The sequence below is a fragment of the Phocoena sinus genome, chromosome 11, assembly GCF_008692025.1.
Source record: "Phocoena sinus isolate mPhoSin1 chromosome 11, mPhoSin1.pri, whole genome shotgun sequence".
Classification (NCBI taxonomy): Eukaryota; Metazoa; Chordata; class Mammalia; order Artiodactyla; family Phocoenidae; genus Phocoena; species Phocoena sinus.
In genome coordinates, this window is record NC_045773.1 from 99,844,874 (window position 1) to 99,870,851 (window position 25,978).

At 41.7% G+C, this 25,978-nt stretch overlaps 1 protein-coding gene across 1 annotated transcript in view; it reads left to right on the top strand.

Annotated features, from left to right (window-relative positions):
* The window catches only part of F13A1 (coagulation factor XIII A chain), a 137,997-nt gene that overhangs the window by 6,284 nt on the left and 105,735 nt on the right, over window positions 1-25,978 (top strand). Inside the window, 1 exon segment of the mRNA XM_032648302.1 lies at window positions 4,850-5,038. Coding sequence (XP_032504193.1) covers window positions 4,850-5,038 — 189 coding nt within the window.

A 25,978-nucleotide genomic window follows, 5' to 3' on the forward strand; every position in this document is an offset into this window, starting at 1 on the left:
ACTTGCAAAGGATTCTAAATAGCAAATGACATAATCAGAATTATGTTTATAAAAATAATAGTGAGGAGAAAATGGAGAGAAGGAGACACATTTGGAGGCTGTTGAGATACTTCCGGCTAGAGGAGAAATAGACCAATAGAGAAATAGAAATATAGAGGGATTTTAGTCCCTGGAGAAGGTGTTAGACTCATTTCTCTCATTCTAGCTTCTGCTGAGCATTTCTTATACAGAGTACAGGACATTTTAATAGCAACAGTTGAAAACAATAAGCTGTTTAAGAAAATGTTTTTAATGATTCAAATTAATGAAAGTTTAAAATTCTGGGTGTCCAAAAGGAATATGAGAAAGGAAACTTCACCCTGTTGTTTTCACAATAAACAGACCTACCTCCTCATGGACAGTATTTACACCTATATTTTGGTAATAATATTACTAAAGATTGCATGGAGATCTCAGTTCACTAGGGAATTCCTAGGATATGAACCTAAACATTTAACTTATTTAAAGGTTCCATCTGTGACAGGTATAATCATTCTCTGAAGAATATCTTTACCAGCTAAGGTGAAAATAGTCCACTTTTAATCCACTTTTTTCATATTAGGGGAAGGGTAGGAAGACAGGGAGGCAGCTGGCTCATGAGGAGAGATTTTTTCTTTAGCAGTCCATTTTCTGATGTTTTGGAATTAAGCTAAGTTGCGTTAGGTAGACTTTTGAAAGCTGTCACTTTGAAAGAGCAAGCTGCGAAGTTTCCAGCTACAATATCTCTCTCAAACCCCCCCCCCCCAAAGAAAAGGTAGCTTAGCAATGAGCTGCTCTGTTCTGTTCTGTTCTGCGAGGAACTGGGCTTGGACAGGGAGAAGCAAATTCCTTTCCTGTTTGTGGCGAATGGAGCCTGGGTGATGAGAAGGCTCTTTCAACCTAAACTACGACCTGTTAAGCCAATAAACAAAGCAAAAATCAATATTCCAGCTTAGAAAATGTTTACTGAGTGCCTGCTACATGGGAAGGAGCAATGGACAAGAAAAAGAACTATGATATTTTTATGCCTATGATCATATCTTATGACACCATCTGTATAGAGTCCTTGAGATTATCAGGTATTATAAGAACCAAATACTTGATCTGTGGGTGACTCTCCATGAACAATGGACGAAAAGGTATTTATTCAGTGGTGTTGGGGACCTCACCTCATCCCCCAAGACTTGGGGTAACCCTTAGTAACTCCACAGACCTATTGGGAGATTACATTGGAGAGAGGGCAACATGGCTGCCATTTTCTTCTCCGTCCAAACAATAACGCCCCTGCCTATCCTATTACCCTTCTGTATGTGTTACACATTTGGCTACAGTCTAGAACATTGTTTCTTTAAACTTGCCACCTCTCAGTGTAGCTTTTAATCTTCCATAGCTTAATCAAGTTTTATTCTTTTTTTAAATTAATTTTTATTGAAGTATAGTTGCTTTACAATGTTGTGTTAGCTTCGGCTGTACAGCAAAATTAATCAGCTATACATATATTATATATATATATATATCTCCCCTCTCTTTTGGATTTCCTTCCTATTTAGGTCACCACAGTGCATTAAGTAGAGTTTCCTGTGCTATTTACTAGGTTCTCATTAGTTATCTATTTTATACATAATATTGATAGTGTATATGTGTCAATCCCAATCTCCCAATTCCCCCCACCCTCGTTTTATTTTTTAAATGAAATGTTTCTCTTAGATTAAATTATTTTGATATGAATTTTTAAGAGCTTATTTAGGAAATTTTACTTATCATTGACTTAGCTTCTCCCTACGAAGGGTACCACTGTGATTTCCTATGATTTCTTTTTCCTTCCTGAAGGCGTTGACTTAGCGCGACATTGCAATAGAAAAGGTAAAGGGCACTTAGAAGAGATAACATTTAAAAAATTCCATGTTTTGAATTAAACGTTGTCAAATGCACAGTAATGTAGACTACATTATTTTAAAACAAACTCTTAATATATATTAATATATATTTAGTATATATATATATATATATATTTGTTCTCACCATGAAAAACCTAGTTGGGGTGGCAAAAAAGTTCTTTCGGATTTTTCCCTAAGATGTTACCCAATATAAACCCAATATAAAAACTATGGGGCTTCCCTGGTGGCGCAGTGGTTGAGAGTCCACCTGCCGATGCAGTGGACACGGGTTCGTGTCCCGGTCCGGGAGGATCCCACATGCCGCGGAGCGGCTGAGCCCGTGAGCCATGGCTGCTAAGCCTGCGCGTCCGGAGCCTGTGCTCCGCAGCGGGAGAGGTCACAGCGGCGAGAGGCCCGCGAACCACAAAAAAAAAAAAAAAAAAAAAAAGAGTATTCAAAACACTAATGGTATCTTGGACTGAAATCATAGAAATATGCTATTTATTTTGAAAGATGCAGTGGTCTCATTGGTTTTCATTGGAAAAACCAGAGTGATGTACTTAATTCTAGGAAAAACGCTATAAGAGAAATACGTAGAATGGAATATGTATATTTCAGAACACAGTAATGGGTAGAAGGTCTGGAAATAATTTCTTAAAGAACAGTTGAAGATGTGGAGAATGTTTTACTCAGAGGAACCCTAACAATAGTCTTCATATACCAAAAGAGTGCCAGATGAAATGAATAGAGCGTCTTCTATATTTATGCAGAAGTTGGAACCAGGATCTATGGTTAGAAAAATTACAGGGAAAAAGATGCCAGTTCATCTTATAAGGATTTTTCAAATAATTGGGTGGTTTAAAAATGGCCTGTTTGCTTTATAAGAGAGTGGGTTCCCTGTTCAGATGGAGGCTAAAAGCCTAAGTACTAGGATTTTCATGGAGATGTTTCGTGCAATACATAGCAGGTCTACCAGATGGTCCAGAAAGTACCTTTGCCCTCTGAGATCCTGTGACAGTGCAGTATCGGTACATTCCTTCCATTGGTGCTGATGAATGGAGAGCTGATTAAACCCTTTTCTGAGGAGTTAGGTTTTTAGACATTTTTAAAAACTAAAACAAAACATTATTAAAAGTCATGGTGCTAAGAAAGAGGGCCAGCTGAGTTGATTACTAAGGCTCTTCTCAGTTGGGACGTTTATGATTCTCCAGCTCTTTCTGAAGCTGGTTTAGCACTGGGGAGTGTGACCTTAATAAGACCAGAGAACTTAGGAGGAAGGCAGCTTGGAAGAGAGAGCTATAGAAATAAACATCTTCACATCACAGCATAATGGAGGGAAACTGCCCCTCAGGGGACCATGAACTACAGGGTTCTGAGAGAAGCAAAAATAAAATTGCATCTTGCACTTTCTGTTTGCTATAATGTTGCAGTCAGGATAGTCCATTGAGCACCATGTAAGAAGTGGCGCCATGACAGTTCATAGTCAGCAAGCTCAAAGGAAGCCTCTGGTCCCACTATGCACCAGGCCTAGAGTCAGACCCATTGCACTGTTAGGTCATTGAATCTTTGTAGAAATTCTCAAGATATTAGTACCTTCATTTTAAAGGTGAGAAAACTCAGCTTCTGAGAGGCAACATCCCTTACCTAAGTAATTATGAGACCTGAGATTCAAACTCAGGATTACCTGGACTTTGAATTCATCAAGGGTGTTGCAGGGACTCCTAGACTTTAGACCTATAGAGTACCTTAATGAACCCAATTTCTCCATTTTGCCTATGAGAAAAAATGAGGCCAGAGAGCACCAGGGGTCCTGCACAGGATTCCTGTGTAAAAGCAGAGGAAATCACTGAGCCCTTTCAGGGTGAAGCCCCAGCTCTCTATGTACACTGAGTTCACAGCCATGAGGACAAACCATGCAACAGTCAAGGTCAGGAAAAGGGAGGGAAGGCAAGAGGCCAGTGCACACCCGCCACCTCGCCCAGCATTCTCTCTCCAGTGTCCCTTTAGAACTCCAAATGCATACACACAAATCTGTCTTTAGACTAGATCTTCTAAACTGCAGTGTAGACGGGTAGTTAGAGTTACCTTCACATTCAGTGATCATTTGCAGAGGGAATGGGAAAAAAGCAAGAGGAGATCTAACTTTTATCCAGTGCTATCGTGTCTCAGGTAAATATATAACTGACATTTACACTCCCGATTCCAAAAATCAGAGGAAAAGCCTGTAGATTTCGGCGTCACACCAGGGTTTGCTTCCAGATTGGTTGTTTAGTAGCCAGGGAAATTGAGTCTTGTTTCAGCATGTGCAAAGTGGAAACAATCCACCCTACCTCATAGGAATGCTGGTATCCTTCCTCCATGCCTGTTCCCTCTGTTTCCTGCCTTTGAAGGACAAGATCTAGTTTTAGAATTAAAGAAGGGGGCTGTGGGTTGACCTTTCCTGAAGTAAGAGGAGAATTTTGGACTGATGATCAACTTTGTCCTTAGAACATCCCTTGCAGGCTTTGTCAGATTTGATTCCTCCCTTTTTAAAGCTAAGAAAATTGAAGTGGCATCCCCTGCTTATCCCAACGTGTGGAGGCTGTAGTCATTGTGGGAAGCACCTGACATAACGAAAACCAACGTGAGACTCGGAAGTGAAGCCTTGAACTCAGGTGCTAGTTCCTCTGTATCTAGACCTATGGATAGGCATTATCAACACAGCTTTATTATCCCAAAGTGAGTGCCGTGTGGTCTGAGATGAGATCAGAAGGGGAAAATGCTTTTTAAAAAATCTCCTTTGAAAACAAGGATGTCACAAGAGACTGGCTCCCAAATCTACCAGCCCCCTGTATAGAGTTTTATCTAATAAACCTTACTACCTTGTGTCTTCAGGAAAATAGTCTTGTTTTTCGAGTTTGTGTTTAAACCAAAGTTACTCAATGGTTTCTCTTGATTGTTTTCTTTGTGTATAGACTACCTTAATGTTACGGGTGTTCACCTGTTCAAGGAGAGATGGGACAGCAACAAAGTGGATCACCACACCGACAAATACAGCAACAACAAGCTGATTGTACGTAGAGGACAGTCTTTCTACATCCAGATCGACTTCAATCGTCCCTACAACCCTAGGAGGGACCTCTTCAGGGTGGAATATGTCATTGGTGAGTGCCTCGTGCAAGCCTTATTCATGACAGTCATGATACCATGGGTCATAATGGAGGAAGGGTAAGGTATCGTTGTGTTATTTTCTGGAATCATACTTTAACAGTTGGCTGGAGCTGGGATTACATCCAACCCCTGGACCACTCTATGCTCTAAGACGGGCCTGATATAATGCCGAACATCAACATATTATTTGCCTAATCAGGAAAAATCTGGTATAAATAAAAGTGAATACAATTGGCATAAAATGTTAATGTGTACGTAGAGAAAAGCATACAGGGCTGATATATGTGTAATTTAATAAGGTTTTTAGAAAGCAATTTGGCATATCTGTTAATATTAGAAATACATATGAGCTTTGACCTAGCAATTCCAGTCTTAAAAATCTATACCAATGATATCTAAAATCCACTTTTAAAAAGTGGGTATTAGGGCTTCCCTGGTGGCGCAGTGGTTGAGAGTCCGCCTGCCGATGCAGGGGACACGGGTTCGTGCCCCGGTCTGGGAGGATCCCACGTGCCGCGGAGCGGCTGGGCCCGTGAGCCATGGCCGCTGAGCCTGCGCGTCCGGAGCCTGTCCTCCGCAACGGGAGGGGCCACAACAGTGAGAGGCCCGCGTAACGCATAAAAAAAAAAAAAAAAAAAAAAAAAGTGGGTATTATTTACTGCAGCGTTGTGTATGGTGACAAATAAAACCCTAAAAGTAAACAACTCTCAACAGTGGAATGGTTGAAAATACTGTGATATAGTCACATAATGGATTGTGAATTTGACCCATGCCAGATGACTTTAAGAGAGGTAGTGAGTGAGAAAACAAAATGTAGAAGGCTGTACATAAGATCTTCTATACATGTGTGTGTAAATGTACATGTGCATAGATCAATACTGTGAGTTCAGAAAAGAATATGAAGCACACACACTGGTGTTGATACAGGTTCCATGTTGGAAATACTGCCAAAATAAAGGCAAGAGAAGCAAAAGGACAGGGAACCAAGCAAGAAAGGGAGAAAAAAAGTGACCAGGATATGATTACATGGAGGCATCTATGTAAAATCATTGACCTGTGGGAATAAATATAAAGAAATTAAATGTAATAAAATTAAAGCTAAAAATACTTCCTTGGGAAAAATATCTATGGCCACCGATCACTTGAGGAACATGGTTTGTGCTTACTTGAATTTACAATGCAAATTTGTATATAAATGTGGGAAAATTGGTTGAAGACAGAATAGAAGGGGGAGAGGAGAAAAGAGATCCCTGAGAGTCAGAATAAACAACATCAGCGCAGTGCTTGGGTTCTACACAGAATTATTTGTTATCCCAGTTGTGCGAAAAGAAAAGGGAAAACGAAATTACTGTTCCTGTGTGTTAGGCAAAGTGAAATAACTCCAATTTAATTTAGGGAGCAGACTCTTATTGTTAATATTTTTTTAATAATGGGTACTTCAGGTGAGAGAAGAATCCACAGATAATTTTTAAACAATATTTTAAAATATGATGAAAATTTATTTTTATTTCTTTCCCTAAGTTCATTTATCTTTCTTTTGTATATATGTGTGTGCATGTACATGCTTGTTTGGACTAGATATGATTAAAATGTCCTTGACACATTTTTAGTAAAAGGATCACTCCATGCGTGTCAGTAAATACCCATAGTTTTGTTCCAACTTAATGGGAATTTTTACCTTCACCTTTATAGCCAAATATTTCGGGCAGTGAGAAGAGGACAGGGAAGCTTTGTCCCTGAACTGGACTTGGCTGAGGTCTCAGATCTTCTCCCACACCCATTCATAAAATAACTAGAATAAGGAAAGTCTTCGGAAGAATAAGATGAATGTCTTAGATTGGGTTTCCAGGAAACAAACTCTAAGAAGGAGATTTGTGTGGAACAAGTTTACTGGGGAGCACTCTCAGGGTCAACATCAGTGTGGGAGTGAAGGGATCAGTGTTGGGCAGAGAGTGGGGTTGAACTCCAATGAACAGATGTTTCAGTGGATCCCATGGTGAGCTCTAGAGCTGGATTGTATCTTTAGAGTTGTCCAGTCTTGGGGCAAGGGCATGGGTCATTTATACTCTAGCATTGATGGTCATTGGCTACAAGCTACCCCCAGGGAGGGAAAAATTAGTGTAGTTGGGTCTCCATGGCTGAGGGTAAACCCATGAGAGCAGTTCAATGAGAGCTGTGAGCCACCAGCGTTCCCAGCGTCGGGGCAAGGATGCCTCTGTCCTAAACACAAAAGGTCTGGGTAGCAGACCACAGAATCCACTACAGTAAGCATTTAAAGTCTTCTCTTTTTATAAAAAGACATAGTACTACTTTTGTTCCTTTAACCGAAAGGTGGGGGAGGGGAATCATAGCATATTTGCCTTGGAGATAAAACAATCTATGTATTTTTAAAAACAGAATATCTCATAAAACTCAATGTCAATAAAACCCCCCCACAATCCAATCAAAAATGGCAGGAGACTTGAATAGCCATTTTTCCAAAGAAGATATACAGACTGCCAACAGGTACATGAAAAGATGCTCAACATCCCTAGTTATTAGAGATATGCAAATCAAAACCAAAATGAGGCATTATCTCACACCTGTCAGAATGGCTAACATCAAAAATCTACAAATAACAAACGTTGAAGAGGATGTGGAGAAAAGGGAACCCTCCTACACTGTTGGTGAGAGTGTAAATTGGTATAGCCACTATGGAAAATAGTACGGAGTTTGCTTAAAACATACAAACAAAAAAACAAAAAAACTAAAAATAGAACTACCATGTGATCCAGCAATTCCACTCCTGAGTATATATCTTTAAAGAACCCCAAAACACTAATTAGAAAAGATAAACACACCCTAGTGCTCATAGCAGGACTGTTTACAATAGCTAAGACATGGAAGCAACCCAAATGCCCATCAACAGATGATTAGATTAAGATGTGGTATATACAAACAATGGAATATTAGCCATAAAACAATGAAATACTACCGTTTGCAGCTACATGGGTGGACCTAGAGAATGTTATGCTAATGAAATAAATCAGACAGAGAAAGACAAATACTATATGATATCATTTTATATGTAGAATATAAAAAATAATACAAATGAATGTATATACAAAACAGAAACAGACTCACGGACATAGAAAAAAACTTGTGGTTACCAAAGGGGAGAAAGAAGGGGGAAGAGACAAACCAGGAGTATGGGATTAACAGATACAAATTACTATATATAAAATAGATAAGCAAACAAGGTCCTACTGTATAGCAGAGGGAATTATACCCATTATCATGTAATAACATTTAATGGAGTATAATCTGCAAAAATACCGAATCACTCTGCTGTACACCTGAAACTAACACAATATTGTAGATCGACTCTGCTTCAATCTTTAAAAAACGTAATTGCTCTAATGAGAAGAGGTGACTGTCGAATGTGAACTGGAAATGAAATTCAGTGCAAATGTTTGGATATGTGGGTGTACCTCAGTTTCAAGAAACCTAGAATGTGAAAAAGTGATTTAAAAAACAGAAAAGAGAATACTTTGTAAAAAAATGAAGGACACATAAAAGTCTCTTCAAATATTTATTTTAAGGTGTTTATAACACGGTTAGATTTATCAACAAAGACCAATTTATGCACTACTTTTAAAGAATCTAACTATTGAATAGAGAGACCTATCGTCGTATTAAAACTATGGAGAAAATAACCACACTTATTTGCTTCCAGTCTGCATTTCTTTGTTGTTGTTCTTTTGTCTTTCCCTGTGACTTTATATAAGATGAGCTGGGATGTCTTAATACCCTGGAGTTTTCTTCTGTGACTGTCCTCAGAACCTAGGGTCATGGGACTTATTTATATGTGATTCTGCCTTCAAATCAAGCTTCTTTCTTTGTAAATATTCAAGTAAATAGCCTCTCGGGTGGTCCCAGATTTAACCATCGTACACTGGGTTCTCGGAGCAGAGAATGTGAACAGGGAGCTACTGGCTTTCCTCTGCCAGGGCCTCACTAGCTTGTGCTACAGACGCTCTCAGCGCTTTGATAACTGCGTTCATTAGTTGCTGGCCGTGCACCGCTATCTCTGTGAGTTATGTGGGAGGTGTTAATGAACTTGAGGAGGTGGGTGTGACTAGAAAATGTGCCTGGTCATCTGTGGGGCCTTTTCTCTCTTTCCACCCCTGAGCCTGCAGCCATGATAAATCATGGAAGGCATGGGGCAGAGCTGTTAATTACAGGTTTCCTTAACCCGTAACTGGGGCTGTGAAAACCTAGAACAGCTTGTGGTGTTAATTTGCTGTTACTTTAGCACGGGCTCCCTACTTGTGTGATACGTCTTTGAGGCAGTCATTCCAAGGAAAGAATTTGCAGCTATCTTCCTTACCAGCTCTCCCCGCCTCAAAACAACAGACTTCCCCTACCCAGTGAGCCCTCCAGAGTGGCTCGGGCAAGTTCCTTCCTCCCTGGAGTCCCATTACGGGAGCACAGGGATGTTGGGGCCAGCACCTCAGACATTCTCTTGACCTTTTTCTTCAGTCCCTCAATGGCTCCCACAGTGTCAGGTTCATATTTCTGGGTACCTCAGAAAGAAGAGGGGAAGGATGGTATCAGCAAAGCCTGCCCCTCTCATCAGAAGAGCAAAGTTTTCCCAGAAGCCCCAGCAAACTATTGATGTCTCATTTGTTACCCTTACCTGTAAGAGGAGCTGTGAAAGTAGTTCATTTTTCCAGTCTCCTCAGAGAGGGACAAGGGGAACTAAGCATGGATGCTGGTAGACACCCAGTGGTGTGTGCTAGAAGTCCCTTCCAGCTGTGCAAACCTGGGAGTCCAAAAGTGCAGGCTTTTCTGAGCACAATGATGGAGGTCATTCATGGGTACAGTCATCACATGCCCAAGCGTTAATAGGACCACATCAGCTGCATATACTCTGCATTATTAACCCCATTAAGACACTGAAGTGGCCGCAAGACTTCAATATTTCTATTTCACCTATTTCTTGAGTGGTGTCTATCTAAAGCCAGCTGGGGTGTCAGACTGCTGTGTATTCAGGATGGGAGTGACATGAACGATTCTTATTTAGAGGGTTTGAGACTGGAGAGAAGGTGCTCAAAGGAGAGAGGGTGAGAGCCTGGATTCAGGCAGTGGTTGTAGAGATGGAGAGGAGAGGTGGGATTTGAGAAATGTTTAGGAGAGAAAAATCTACTGGACTTGTGACTGGTAGTCTTCATGGAGTTACTGGGAGGATAGTCAGCCACAGCTCCCAGGTTGCTGGCTTGTGTGCTGCTGGTGATAGGTGCCAGCACTCCCAGACGAGATAAGGAATGGAGGGAATTCAGGAGAGAAAAACTGAGTGTGGGACGTGATAATGACGCTAGTGGCTCCCATTGACAGCTCACCTACTGGCACAGGGTACCGAGCAGAGGTGCCACGTACTGCCCATTTAACTCTTCACACACCCCTCTGGGCATTGGACTGTAGTTATCTCCATCTTTGCAGTGATTAAGGAACTTACCCAAGGTCACGTCTGGAAAGTGCTAGGGCTGTAATTCGAGCCCAGGCATTCTCTCCTAATCACAACGCTATAGGACCTCTGCCAATGAAACAGTAGTGATATAAATGAGATTCTGTTTGATCCTCTGTGTTTGAAGTACTTGAGGGACTTGCAGGTAAATATGTCCAATAGATGGTCCCATATATCAATCTGAAGCTTACGGAAGAAGTTTGAGTTGGATATACGGAAATTTGGGTATCATACATACATAGATGGGCAAGATCATTCAGAAAACATAAATCAAGTGAGAGGTGGACGGAGGCTTTAAATCTTGGGGAAAATCAACTTTTAGGGAGTCAGTCCAGGAGCTGACACTCCTGGAGGAGACAAAGACCGCGTGATCAGATAAGTAGAAGGGCCATCAGGGAAGTGCAGTGCCACTAAATCCAAGAGAATTAGGTGTTTAAAGAGGAAATTGTTTAATCTTTTTGGAAGAGAAGAAAATTTAGATGATATCTGGAGAAGAATGTGAGTAAGAAGAGGGGTATTTTGTCTTGGGTGTCTGTTTTAGGACTGGAGGTACTTGAACTTGTATGTAGGCAGAAGGGAAGAAGCCAGTGGAGGAAGAATCCTGAAGATTCAGGAGAATGCTGGAAAAAATAGAAGCATAGCGTCAAGTGGCTTGGATGAGGGGAAGACACAGCAGAAGAAGACTTTATCTTCTGAGGGTGTTGGAAAAGAGGTAGGGTGCGTGTCAGTATATTAGGTGGAGGGATCGGAAACTGATTATCATGCCTGATGACCTCAACTTTATCAAAGACCTAGGAGGTGAGCAGGTGCTACAGGAGCTTAGGGAGGAAAAGGACCATCTCTCATATCTGAGAGCATCATATCTAAGCACCCCTGTGGACTTATGTTTCAGAAAGTCCAGGTAAAATCACCATCCCTGGCTGTCACAGACACAGCACAGTTTCTCTGCTGACAAATGTCTTGCCCCAAGTCATACAGCTCGAAAGATGTAGAGAAATTTCCTAGCCTGTGCTCTTTCCACTATTTTATGCAGGATTTTGATGAAAATGGGCTACCTGTTTCATTATTCTGAAGCAACACTGATATAGGATGTCATTTCAGATTTTTGTTGCTGTGTGTTTGTGCATCGATGATCAGCGTGTTCGTTCTTAAGTGCTTCTATGAAGTGACAGATAATGGCATCTAAGAATCTAGGACAGTGTTACCCAGAGTGTGCTCTCTATGAACACCTGTCATGTGTGATGTTCCTTGAAAAAAAAAGTCCTGTGGTCAAATGTATTTGGGTCACGCTGTGTTTCCTGCCTCTTCTTGGAGAGCTCCAACACACATTAGTATATTAAAGGCTCTGAGGGGGTACAAAGTCAAAAAGAGAATCTTCTTTAGCCTAACTGTCCCAGTAGCGCAGACACTACTCCACCATATTTTATTGTTATGATACCCTTTAGTAAAAGGCAGAACTCACTGTAGGAAATGCCAAACTACAGTTGCAAATTACCTTTATTCTGCAGAACACTGAGAAGAGTGGATGATGGAACTTGCATGCATTTGTAGTCAATGTGCTATGGTAACTTAGCATAATATCTGTTTTTTTCTTTTTGACACCTTTTGTGCCAACATTAAAATAACCCTATCAATTTGGCATTTGTATTCAGTAACTTTTCAAAAATGATTACTTTCCTTTCTTATATTTATATATTTATTTTCCAGATTTTTATTTGGCTTCTTTTTACCATGAAGCCAGTTTACTTTCCTTTTGAATGTGTTTACTGAGCTTTTATTGATAACCTTGCATGTGCAAAGCACTGCATTGGTATGAAAGTAGTAAGATACGTTTATCCTTTGCCCTCGAAGAGTCTGGAGAGGATAGTCTGAACACTAGAGGTTGAGTTCAATGCCAGCCTCTTGGACAAAACACCTGGAAAGCACCTTGGAGAGAGAGATTGACCATGCGGCTAGTTGGTAGAGACCCCTGGCAAATGCTATTTGAGCTGGGTATCAAAGGATGAGGAGAGGTTGACCCAGTGGAATGGGAAAAAAATGGGAAATGTCAGTGGAGAAAGAAAACTTGGAAACATATTGACAATCTTATACACCTAGATAAGGAGTTTAGATGTTATTCTATGAGTAGCCAGGAGCCTCTATGGAAGAGTTTTAAGCAGAGATTTAAAAGATCTAAGTTTTTAATTTTTAGATTACTGTGGCAGGGTAAGGAAGATAAACTGGAGGTCTGAGATCATTGTTGGGGACATAAGTAAGAGACTTGAAATCTTACTAATAGATGACAAGGTAAATGTGTAAGCATCATTATGAATGATTTTTCCTCTAGTAAAATTGGTGGTGTTTTTCTTTGCATAGTCAAATAAGACTCACCTATAGTAAAGTAATGCACTTTGGTCTGAGGAAGCACAGTATATGCTGTAGTTGCTGGCTCTTTGGAGTCATTTCAGGGATGACAGCTCATTTGATAAAAGGGCTGGGAGGTAGTGCAGTGGAGGGGGGATGATTTGGAGTCAGGAAGACCCCAGTCGGCATCCTAGTTCCACCACTTAGAACAGTGGTGGTCTCACTTAACCCCCTCAGTGACTGTTTTCTCACCTGAACAAAAAAGGGATTATAATACTTCAAACAACTATTCATGGATTATAGGAGATAACATACATGAAAGCACATTTTCATTCTCACAACAAAACTGGGAAGTGGGAGGTTGGAATAAACCTCATTGAACATCTGGAAAACAAAATTCACAGGGAGTGAATGATTCACCCAGGATGGTGCAGTGAAGGGGAGGTCTCCTGTCCTTGCCTCCCCACAGACCATCAGAATCTTAGCCCAGTGGCCTGTCCACCTTGGCCCTTTAAAAGAGAACAAATACATTGTCAAGTAAAAGCACAGAATTAATCCTAGTTACATTGTTTCGTGGATTAATTCATTTGTTCTGCTCTGATCTTCCTGACTGTTCCCCCTGTAAATGAAGACATTTGCTGAGGTACCAGCCTAGCCAGACTCTTTGAGCAGCTTTCTGTGGGATCAAGCTCTCCATGACTAATATGCCCTCTGTAACTCCCCACCCCATCCTGGGTCTGAAGGGAGGGCAATGGAAGAAGACTGCCATCTCTCTCCTTTAGAGTTATAGCCCCTAAGGACCTTAGCACCAGCGGGCTTGGGGGAGGCTCTCCAGGGAAGGACTATTACTAAATAAGAAAAGGCTGTCAAAAAGGCCAAGAGGAGACCACTGCTCTCTGTCTTTTCTCTCCTGGCAGCAAGAAAAGATAACAGTCACTGAACCTCCAAACAAAACTCTCCAGTGTCTGCAATATCCACGCTGACAGCTTAATTAGTCAAATAGGAACCCTGACAAACCATAGACCAAGTTCTGCCCAGAATTATTTGCCCGCAGTTCTAGCTGAAGTGACAGAGGCTGTTTAGTCTCAAAGTAGGAGGGATTGCCAGGCACATTCTAGTGCCAGAGACCTACAGGGAGCCCCCTTTCCCTGCCTTGTGACCCAATCCCATCCTACAGAGCTTGAGTTTCTCAGCAAAGCTCAGTATCCTGAGGGTACCAGAGTTGTCAGTGTGTGTCATCACATGTAGTGTGCTCTGGGGAGCACATATAAAGGACAATGGATGTTGCAATGAGAAACCTCACAGATTCCTGACTTCCGCCCTCCTTTCTCCCTCTCTTTTTTATTCCCCGAATTTGCCTTCACCCTAGCTCCTCTCTCTGTTCTATCTCCATACTTGTGTCTCACATTAACCTCTTTCACTTATTAGAATTCATAACCTTGGCTAATTAGCATCGCATAACTGGAGCTGTACTCTACCAGAACTCGTGCTCTGAACCCAGGGATTATAGTGGGTGGGCATCCTCTGGCTTTTCCACATAAATTCTAAGAAGTTCTTGCAGTTTGTGAAGTTGGGGGTGACAAAGGTGGGTGAAAAAATCATTTAGTGAAAATGAATGTGTCCACTGTTGTCCCTTGGTCTTAAGTCTCCAGTCCGTGAAAAGAGAGAGCAACTGATTGAAATTAAAACCCACTGAAGAAAGGATGAAAGTGGACAAATTATTCATAATCTGTGCCATCTCGTTACTCCGCGAGCACGTTGTAAGAACCGGGGAGGGAACAACTGGAAAGCTCTTGGAACTCCTTAGTGATAGCTGCTTGCTAATAAGATCACCCGCTTACCAGGCGTATTTGGAATATTGCAACTGTATAGGAAAGCTAAATGTTTATAGTGTTCCTTAAGGAAGTATAACTTTCATAAAACATTACTATAACAGCAGCCAAACCAGACAGGTATTAGACGACCATAAGACAGGCTATAAATCGCTGTACCTCTCTTTTACTATCCTTTCCAACTTTTCTTTCTTCTCATTATCTCAGCCCTTCTGATCTTTTCTACCCTTTCTTATAATTTCTCTTACTTCCATTTCTGTCTGTTTCTCTCCTGCGCTTGTTCTCTCTCTCATACATACATGCACACTGTCCCGTGGATGAACATTTTGATATTTCTCATTTAGTTAGGAGAATAATGCAAATTACCCTCAGGAGGTGGGTACAGCAATTTTTGTATCTGCCTGTAGGTGTTTCCTCAGGCTTCAGGGAGCTGGGCTGGATGCTGTAAATGCTTTGTCGCATCTCTGGCTGAAGCCTAGCTTAGCCATTTAGAGGTTCCTCTGCTGTACTGTTGGATGTGCTTCGGGGAGTCTTGCTGTGGCTTCTTCAGGTTCCTATCTACCTCCTTTCCACTTCTGTTACGGTGCCTTTATAACATCTCACCTCATCTCTGGTCCAGTGAATTTCTGATGCAGAAACCTCTGCTGTGTCTGGCACTGTGTGAGATGGGGGATTTAAGACAATATTCATGTCTTTAAAGAGCTTACTATAGCTGGAGTGAGAAGAAGTCCACAAACAGTAAACGAATATCACTATACAGTATATAATCAAGTGCTGAACTGATACAATTATCTACTAGAAATGTGTACTAGAGACAGGTAGTCACTATGCTGGGCAGTCAGGAGGGACCTAGGTTAGAGTTGAAAGCTAAGGTCTCGGGACAAGGCAAGTAGTCCTTGAGATGGATCCTGAGGAACTGGGAATTTCACAAGAGGGATAGGAAATGTGCACGCTCCAGGCTGGGAGGAAGGCCTTCTTGGAAGTCCAAGAGCTTATTGTTCTGCCGATGGATACATATTTCTAATGAGAAAGGAATCCTTAACTGAATCAAATCTCACAGCTACGTTTGGGGTTTGGGCACCACTCATTCTTGAGGCTCCTGGAGTTTTATGGAGATTGCAGTGGTGTGGGAGACCTACTCTGGCCATCCCATAAAGGATGCTCCCACCTTTTATGGAACGAGTCTTCACTAACTAGGATTCAGAGCTCAGGTTCTCTGCGTGTGTCGGGGTGGCATCTGGATTCTCCACGCAGCAAAATCGTCACGCTTCCTAAACAATCCATTTCATCATGTCAGATTAAAACACGAGCCCTGAAAAACTATCTTTTGTCAAAGATCAGAATCTCATTAACATGATCAAATGCAATTAAGTCACCATTAGTTTTCAAGAACAGTTTAAAGGGGGCTCGATAAATGGTGTAGGTCTCTGTGCTCGTGACAGATCAAGAGAGACTTGAATGATATCCACCCCCTTTATCTATTCATCAGAAATGCCTGTGGGGAAAGTGGAGAGAAGAGATCTATTATCCCTGCTTTCCTGCTAACCTGGAGATGAACAGATTCTCACACTTTGTGAAACCAAATATACTTAAAAAGCAAAGGCTTCAGGGCAGTAATGTGTAGACTGATAATAAGATGGGTTGTAATAAAAACAAATTTTCAGTCTCATTCATTCATTCACACATTACGTTCACCAGCCACGTGTTGATGAACATCAGATTGCCGCCTGCCAAGTCTACAGCCGGGTAGAGAGGCAATAGTCTCTATGATGAGACGTGAGAGGTATTCCAGCAACAGCGTGTTGAATTCCTCCATTGTAGTCACTTCTCTGAATTAACACATAACATCCGAAGCTCCCCTAACAAGATGAAAATGCTCCATGAGGGTAGATAATACTACCCTGTTTGTGAATTTGCACAGCTTGGCTTTGAAGAATAACTCTCCGACACTCTGCAGAGGGCGGTGTCCTAAAGAGGTGAGATGCATCGTCCAAGAACAAGTTTTGAGAGAAAAGACGAAAACCCTGGGGAGTCAGACATAGAGAGATGCAGGAGAGGAGGGTACCATGAGTTGAATGAAGATGCCGAGGGTTGTGTTTACATTCAAGGCAAAAACTGAGAGCCAAAGAGGAGAAGTGCCCGGGAGTAACTGCCCAGCATCCAGTTAGGACTGGCTGCTCTGAAAAGCACGCCTCTCTAAATGCTTTACTGGGTGCCTCTGCTCATTGTTAAAGGTGAAGAAATCCAAAGCTTGGTATATATCACAGAATCACAGAACAGAAATGTTAGGGTGCTGGAAGGAATCTTAGCCATCACTTTGCCCACTCAGTTTACAGATCTGGGAACTATCCATGCCCAACAGAGGGATCAAATATACTTTTGCCCAAGGCCAGACCAGGGTCTGATGGAGCTCCATGGGTAAGCCTGTAGTTTGTCCTCCAAACCAGGACACTTTTGAGAGGGAAGGTGACTAACTAGATGGGATGCTAGGAAAAGAAGCGTAAGCTGGGCAACCTTGGATACGATTGTTAAATCAGAGCTGAGGTGAGAGGAAGCTACTAGACAGCTAGAGGAACATACAGGGGGACAGGGAGCAATCTCACGATGCTAACAGTTGGGATCAGTGTCCAAACAGGGCACAGAAAATCCATTTCAAGAGAAGAAAAGTAGCCGAGATCATTGGACTGAGTGGGGTGTAGTGTTGATCTAGCTTCGGAAGTGCAGACTGGGGACGGTGAGTTCATCCAGCATAGGTGAGGTCAAGCAGAGACAGCCACCCAGGATGAGGCAAGGCAAGGGAAGAAGAAGCCGGCACAGAGCTGGAAGCGGGCCCCAGCGAGCCATCAGGGGCACAGTATGGGCACCTCTGCTCCTCCTCGCTGCAGGAGCAAAGAGATGCAAGCTACCCGAGGGGACTGAGCAAGGTGACCACCTTTGCCCTCCAGCAGACAAGAGCTAAGCCTCTCTCCTGCTCTCGGTTTGGGGGCTGTGCAGGGTATTGCTACAGTACTCTAACCCTTCAGGGTTCTGGGTAGGGGCAGCAGCCTTGAATTAGCTGGATGTTCAATCAGATCACCTGGGAGAAGACTAGGACTCGACAGGGTGGGCACTGAAAGCAACTTGGAACAAATAGGGGAATAAATAGGCCAGAGTCCCATCAGGGTGGCTTGGCCAGCGTGGAAGCCAGGTGTGTGATCATTCTCAGCGTGCGCGGTTTAGACATACAAGGTAGTCACAATTATAGTCTACCTTATGCATATGGGGGAACTGAGGCAGTGTCTGCCAAATGTATCAAGAATTTTGCATTACCCACTGAGTGGCTCAGAAACCCTTATGCTGGGACTTCCTCTGGGCTTATGGCACCAAACAGCTCCACACTGCACCCCATAAAAAAGCCAGGGAACTGGTCTTAGCTAACAGCTAATGGCAAGAGTCTAACAAATCCACTCTTGCTTAAGTTTTAATATCTGATAAGACATTGTACTTCCTCTCACCTCTGTATTTACTCACTATGAAAATAATTCCCTAACATCTCAAATGAATAAATTACCATAGCTGAATTCCATTCATTGTATCAGCTTGGAGAGGAGGATGGGTTCCTGTCTTCAGTTCCCATTCAGTGGACCCTGTATCCTTCCAAGACTTTTTAAGATCCCAGGTCCAGCGCCAGGTCAGGAATATTAGGACCAGCCAGTAATCAGGATCTGAATTCCACTGATTCCTCCTTGAGGGAAGAGACCAGGTATGAGGGGATGGGTTAAGGTATAGCCAGGACAACTGAAAGGCCTTTAGTAAGGGAGAGGGGATGGAGAAGAGGGATGAGACATTGCTATGGATTGAATGTTTTGGTCCCCAAATTCACAAGTGTCGGTGTTTGGACGTGGCACCTTTGGGGAATAATTAGGTTTAGAAGAGGTCATGAGGGTATGGCCCCATGATGGAATTTGTATACTTTTAAGAGGAGGAAGAGAGACCAGAGCTCTCTCTCTCCCCCACCACGTGAGAACACAGCAAGAAAACTTGATCTTGGACTTCCCAGCCTCCAGAACTGTGAGAAATGAACGTCTGTTATTTAAACCACCCAGTGAGTGGTGTTTTACTAAAGCAGCCCCCGCAGACTAAAACAGACATCATAGAATGAGTATCTTTGGGGCCTGAGGTGTCCAGGAGTCCAGCAGCTAAATGAAGTGTGTGCAGCACTTCTCACTATGGTGTGACCTGGGGAGAAACACACGTGCTGGATCTTTTTGGAAAGCAGTCGTCAGCACAACGTTATCAACTCTTCCAATGAAGGTGTCATGCTTTCCATTTGGACTTGCAAGAACTAATGCTATTTCAAGTCCTGTTTCCTTGACTGGGAAAATAAAAAGACAAAATAGCTTTCCCTCTCGGCCCCATAACTGGCTCCCAAAGGGACAAGCCACGTTAGAGGTCCAACATCTCAAAGTTAGGTTGACGTATATGCTATTTTCACCGGAAAATGAGTGCACAGGGTAGACAAGAGCCCTTGGTATTCTGAAGCAATTAACTAGACAAAGGCAGTGTTTTTCTGACTAAAATGATGGAAATGAAGAAGTGGAGACAGCTAGGGTGACATTTTCCATCAAACAACTTTTTTTTATTTGTGCAACATATTTCCAAGTGATAGAAAATGACACACTGTCTCCATTACTTCCTTTCCATCGTCTCAATCTTTTCTAACTTGCGTATTTGTGAAACAAATTGCTTTAAACATGTCAAAGACACTTGAGTGGATTGTTAGCCAAAATTTAAAAATAAAGATGATTCACAAAGACAGTACTTGTGTTTATAACCATCATGATAAAATTTCAAGGAAAAACTCACAGATAACTTAGGGCACAAGTACAAGGTAATCATCTTCAGAAGTTAGAACGAACTCTCCTTTTGCTTTCTGTCTCATTTCCCCTAGATTTGTATGACACAGTGAACCTGACCTTGTGGGAGCTCAGCCATCCCTGCTTCAATGCTTTACTAAGTAGCGGCCCCCATATCGATTCCTTCAGCCTTGGATCCCGTTTCCATTACTATGCAAGGAGTTGAGCTCCTCCTTGACAATTTCCTCCTCATCAGTCCCATATTCTCTTAGAGCTGATGCTTCTTGAAGGATGAGCCTAGAGAGATAGGATGTTGCCTAGTGTGGGGCAACTCAGAGGCTCCCTTCACCACGTATTCTTGAAGAGTCAATATAGGTGTTCCAAACAGAACAAGCTCAAAAAGTACTGCTCATCTTAAGAAACATAAAGACCTACATCACTGATGGTTTTAAAAAAAAAAAAAAGAAAAAGGAGAAAACTATGCTCCAATATAAAATAAAAATTTTTTAAAAGCCAAAAAATAAAAAAATTTTAAAAAGGAGAACATGGATATACAAGATAATTGTACAAACAATGGTTACCCATGTTGTTCTGTTGTTTGTTGTTTAAAACTTTTCTTAAAAAATTTGAAACGAACTCCACTTTACAGAAAATTTATGAGTGGTACAAAGAACTTCTGTTTTTCTTCCTGAACCACTAGAGAGCTGTCAACCCTATGTTCCATCATCACTGAATACTTTAAATACTTCAGTGTGTATTTCCTGTGAGCAAAGACATTCTCCTGAATAACCACCCAAATCAGGAAATTATAATTGATACATTATGATCATCTAATCTTCAGACCCCATTTGAGTGTCACCAGTTGTCCCAATAATATCCTTTATAGCAAGGGGATCCAGTCCAAAATCACACGTTGCATTTTGTTGTCATGTCTCGTCTCTAGTTTTCTTCAATTTGGAAAAATTTTGTCATCTTTCTTTGACTTTCATTACTTGACACATTTGCAGATTATAAGGCAGTGATTTTGTACAATACCTCCCAATTTGGGTCTTTTTGTCTGATGCTTCCTCGTGATTACAATCAGGTTATGTATCTTTGGCAGTAATATCACAGAAGTGGTGCTGAGTTCTTCTCGATGAATCCTACCCGGTTGCACTTAACTTTTTTTAGATCCCCTTAATTAATTTTGATTACTTGATTAAGGCAGAGTTATAGGTCAATATCTCAGTCTGTTCTGGCTGCTAACAAATGCCATAGACTGGGTGCTTATAAATAAACATTTATTTCTCACAGTTCTGGAGGCTGGGAAGTCCAAAATCAAGGCGCTGACAGATTTAGTGTGTGGTGAGGACCTACTTACGGGTTCACAGATGGCTGTCTTCTCACTGTGTACTCACATGGCAGAAAGGGTAAGGGATCTCTCTGGGGTCTCCTTTATAGAGATACAATTCCCATTCATGAGGGCTCCACCCCATGGCCTAGTCACCTCTCAAAGGCCCCACTGTCAATTATGTGGAGCTTTTAGCGAACTGTTTAAAGGGCTGTAATACTAGTGTTTCTATAAGCTACTCTGAAGCCTTATTTAGCATAATGTTCTAGTAGTATGTTTAAGTGAAGCCTTTGCATCTATGACATATGAATTTTGGGGGTAATACACATATTCAGTCTATAGAAGTTGGGTTCTCTAGGAAGTAGACTTTGAAATTAGCATACAAGAAGTTGATTATGGAATGCTCTTGGGATTAACCTCTGTGGAAGCAGAACTGGGCAGAAAGAGAAGTTGAGCTTTAAGTAGTACCTGCAAAGGCCACAGCTGACCCCCCGAGGAACTATGGAGATGGGACGGCTCTTCAGAGCTCTCTTGTTATGGGGGCACCTGAACTTGACCTTTGTACACCCATGTTGATCATCCATTGGATGTGAACTGCTCCTAAATGAGGTATAATCTTGGATGAGGCAGTTTTCTTCAACTTCGGTAACTCCCAAAGAGGGCTGACCCACGAAGGACCATTTTCTGCCATCAATCCCAGCAGCTATGGATAAATCTGTCCTTCCTGAAGGAGTCTCTGGGCAGCACATCACAGAATCCAACACAGTGGTGTCTGTCGGGATTCTCCACTGCAAGTTACTCTTTGTTCCCATTGTAATTACTAAGTGCTTTACAAGCAAGTACCTTCAGACTATGAAATTATTCTGTTTATCATCCAATTTTTACTGATTGAATGATTGCTATCAATATGAATTCATGATTTCCTCTTTTAATTAAATAGGTTACTTAAATCTGTTACTATCTTTAATGAATTTGATGTTCAAACTGTCCTAAATTTTGCCAGTTGGAAACTTTTCCCACTGGCCTCAGTATCCTTACTTTCTTATTTTCTGGCACAAAAAGATGTTTCAAGCTCATCTTCTCTTTTCCTTGCGCCAGACTTGAAATCAACCATTTCTCCAAGGAACTCTGCTTCCTTTTAGGAGAAAGTCGTATTTAGAAATCAGGATCTGAGTCCTGTGTGTACTCGCTACTATTTTTACCTCCTTTCAGTATTTCCCAATCTTATCTGGGTTTATCTCACTTATCACTGTTCCGCAACCATGTTATGCCTGTAGTGACCCCTGACCCCCGACCTCCATAACATTGCTCATCCTTGAGAGTTCATACCCAAGGAGACTTGAGTGAGTATGGGTGTCGGGCAGATAATAATATCACTCATAAAATGACGTTTAATGAATCTTCACAACATGCCAACAATTCTTTGTGTTTGTGTTAGATTTTTACTGCTGCTGTAAAAAATAATTACAATCTTGGTGGCTTAAAACAACAAAAATTTATAATTTTGACACTAGGCGTAATGATAATGACTTATAAAGCTGTAATGATGCCGTAACCCAGCTCCTCATACCTAGTTTGTTTCCTCAAGGAGGAATCTGTGGAATTCAGATCGTGATTACTGGCCAATTCTAGTATTCCTGGCCTGATGCTGGACCTGGCATCTGATAAGGTCTTGGAAGGATACAGGTCTACTGAATGGAAAGTAAAGACAGGAACCCACCCCGCTCTCCAAGCTGGTGTAATGAATGGAATTCAGCTATGGAAATTTATTCATTTAAGATGTTAGGGAATTATTTCCATAAAGAGTAAATATGGAGGTGAGAGGAAGTATAATGTCTTATCAGATATTAAAATTTTAGGAAGAATGGATTTATTAGATTCTTGCCATTAACTGTTAGCTAAGACCAGGTCCTTTAGAACGAGGGGCCAAATGGCGTTTTTATGGGGTGCTGTGTAGAGATATTTGGCTTCCTGGAGCTGCCAGGGAAGACAGGCCCAGCAGAGGTCGCAAAGGGAGGATCCTTTGGTCACACAGCAGACAGTGTGAAACTTCAGAGTACATGCTCTGAGTTTGGGGTCAAACTATGGGGTTTTAGAGCAGTGAGAGATTTTTTTAGACAAAATTCCTTCACTGTGCCATTTTCCAAAAGACTGGACGTGGGGGTCATTCATGGAAGGCCAAATTATACAACTTCAGTCCACAAATAAAGAGGTACTTGACAATTACCTCTATTTAAAGATGTTAGGCAAATCAGTGGGTTTTGCTGATTTTAAAAGTTTACTGGAGGAAATGAAGGAAAACTGGAATATATTTCAAGGCCTTGGGGAAATGTGAAGAAGAACAATCTCCTTTTCCCATAAGGAGTCCCTGGGTAGGGCTCTGCTGGTACAACCTAGGGTGTGATTCCTTCACATCTTTGTGTTTAAACCGGGTCTTCTACGTGGTCACTTATGTAGTTGATTTATGTCAGTTGTGAAAACCTGGCTTGAGTACACTACGTTTTCTGATGCTTTTAAATGTAAGCAGTGATCAGCTCATAAAGCAACCGTGAACATCTATCATAGGCAACTGAACATCCACACATAAACATACACATGAACTAACGAAATGCAATGAGCTTGTCATTCTTTCTTCTCATCCTTCAAGTTCTATCTTTGTTGTTATGTCTTTAATAAACTTGTTCTTGGCTCCCCTAGCAATTCACTGCTCTTGGTCTGTTACTCTGGTGTGGAATTAGTCTTCTGACTTGAATTACAGTCTAAACTTGGATGCTTCATTATAAACTCACTGAATACAGGAAGTATATCACATGCCTCTTATACACTCACCACCAGGTTAAGTGATATTACTTTGCTCATAGTAAGAACCAGTAAATATCTGTTTAAATAAATGCTTATTGTCAATATCCACCTGCAGACTGATACCAAATGGACTGCCTCTTATTCCTAGATTATCTCCACGTTGATTTTTGCTTTACCAGGAACTGGTTTGATCTCTGGTGATGTGAACTTATTTAACAGTTGCTGCTATGTGTTGCATTCACATATTTGCATTCCAAAGACAGAGAAATATTTTATTATAATTACCAATGATTTGTTCTTTTCCCCATTACTGTTGCCATTAAATTATTAACAAGAATTGACTGTCTTAGTGAAAATTTCATCAGAGGTCTGTTTTGCTTGGAAAACATTCAGCTAAACTTTTGATCTTATCTTTGTTAGCTAATGACACTTCTTAAATCTCATAAGACCCGCTAGCCTCCGGCTGCATACATGATGGATACGACACAAACAAATGGAATTTAACTCCACAGAATTGCCATTTGTTGAGGAGATTCAGTTCCTATAAGAGAGAATTCCTTATGGCATGCTTCCTGAAGCTGACTGAGAAACAGATAGGCACCAAAGCTGCTAGCTGCCATGCATCTGGTCAGTGATCCCTACTTTCAGTCCGAAGTGTGTTTCCCACCCACTCCAAACCTTCCTTGGGCTTCCAGGGCCCAGCTTGTGGATGGCATAATCCCGAGAAATGTGTAAACATCCTTCGTCATTTGAAATTGTTTCATAACAGTTGGAGTGAGGAGGGACAAAAGGCCAGTATGCAGTTTGGTTCATAATCGTGAAATCCATCAAAGTACAATAAACTAGACATTGTGAAACCAGCGTCCTCTCTCCCCAATATCACTAGACCCTAGTGGATATAAACCTCGATGGATTGTTAGAACAACAGAACCTCATTCAGACTCAGGCCAGGGAAGGGCTACAGATTTCCCTAGAAAAAAAACTGTGGTGTAGGTAAACTTTGTACTTCAAGTGGCCACATGTTTCACACCACCTCCCCACCTCAATGTCCAGTTCTCTCCCAGCTGTGAAAACCAGCTTTTAGGAAAGGTATGCTAAGCAGGTTTCACATCACAGAGTAACAGATTTAAGCAAATGTATTTCTTTCCAGGGATAGAAATATTCTAGCCGTATCTCTAGTTTGTCCTCTATTGGAAGGATTTTCATGATCAAAAAAGCAATGTGGGCAGATCATGGGGAGTCAGGAGATCTTCATAGCAATCTCGATTACTCTCCCACAGTCTACATGGCAACCAGAGTGATTTTTTAGAAGCACTTAAGGTAGACCATATCTGTTTTCTACTGATTTCTTTTCTCAAGAAGAATAAATTCTAAAATCCTGACAACAGCCTACAAGGCCCTGCTTGATCCTCTGGCTCTCTCACCCCATCTCCCACGGCTCTCTCCAGTGCTCTCTGCTCCAGGCACATCAGGCTCCTGGAGCCTGCCAAGAACACCGTCCTCAGGACCTTTGCACGCACTTTCATGCTCCCCTCTCGGTGTCTGCACAGCTCATTTCCTCCCTGCTCTTCTACCTCTGCTCAATGTCACCTTACCAGGGTGTCCTGCTCTGGCCACTCTCTCCAAATCAGCACCCCACCCTATCACTCTCTGTCCCCTTTAGCTGCTTTGTTTATGTTTTTATAGCATTTATCTTCGTTTGATGTTGTATGTATTTATTTTTCTATTGTCTGTTTACCCCCACTAGGCGGTATGCTCCATGAACCCGTGTGGACATCGCTATATTTTCGGTACCTAGAACAGTGCCTGGCACTTAAATGGTGCTCAGTAAATGCTGAGTAAATCCCTGCATCATGCCACATCGGCAGCCCCATTTTAATTCATGCTCAGAAATAAAAATAAAATAGGTCTAAGGAGTTTTATTTGCTGTTGTAACCGTTAGACGCCATAAAAATAACAATCATTTGTTCAGTTCATGACATGCGCTTCACACATTATTATTTCAGTGCTCACCTTTTATAATTTCTGGTTTACAGATGGAAAATAGACTAAGAGAGGTTGATTTACCTTCCCCAGACATGAGTGCTGGACTGAACAAACAGACCTGGGAGTTCAAATCATTGTTCTGCAACTTGATAGCTGTGTAACCCAGAGCTAGTTACTTAAGTTCTCCGAGCCCCAGTTTCCCCAGATACTAAATGGGCGTAACTCCTAAAGCCAATGTAAAGTATTAGGACGAGATCTGACACATTGCAGGCTCAGGGCCCAGAGCATAAAGTAGACAC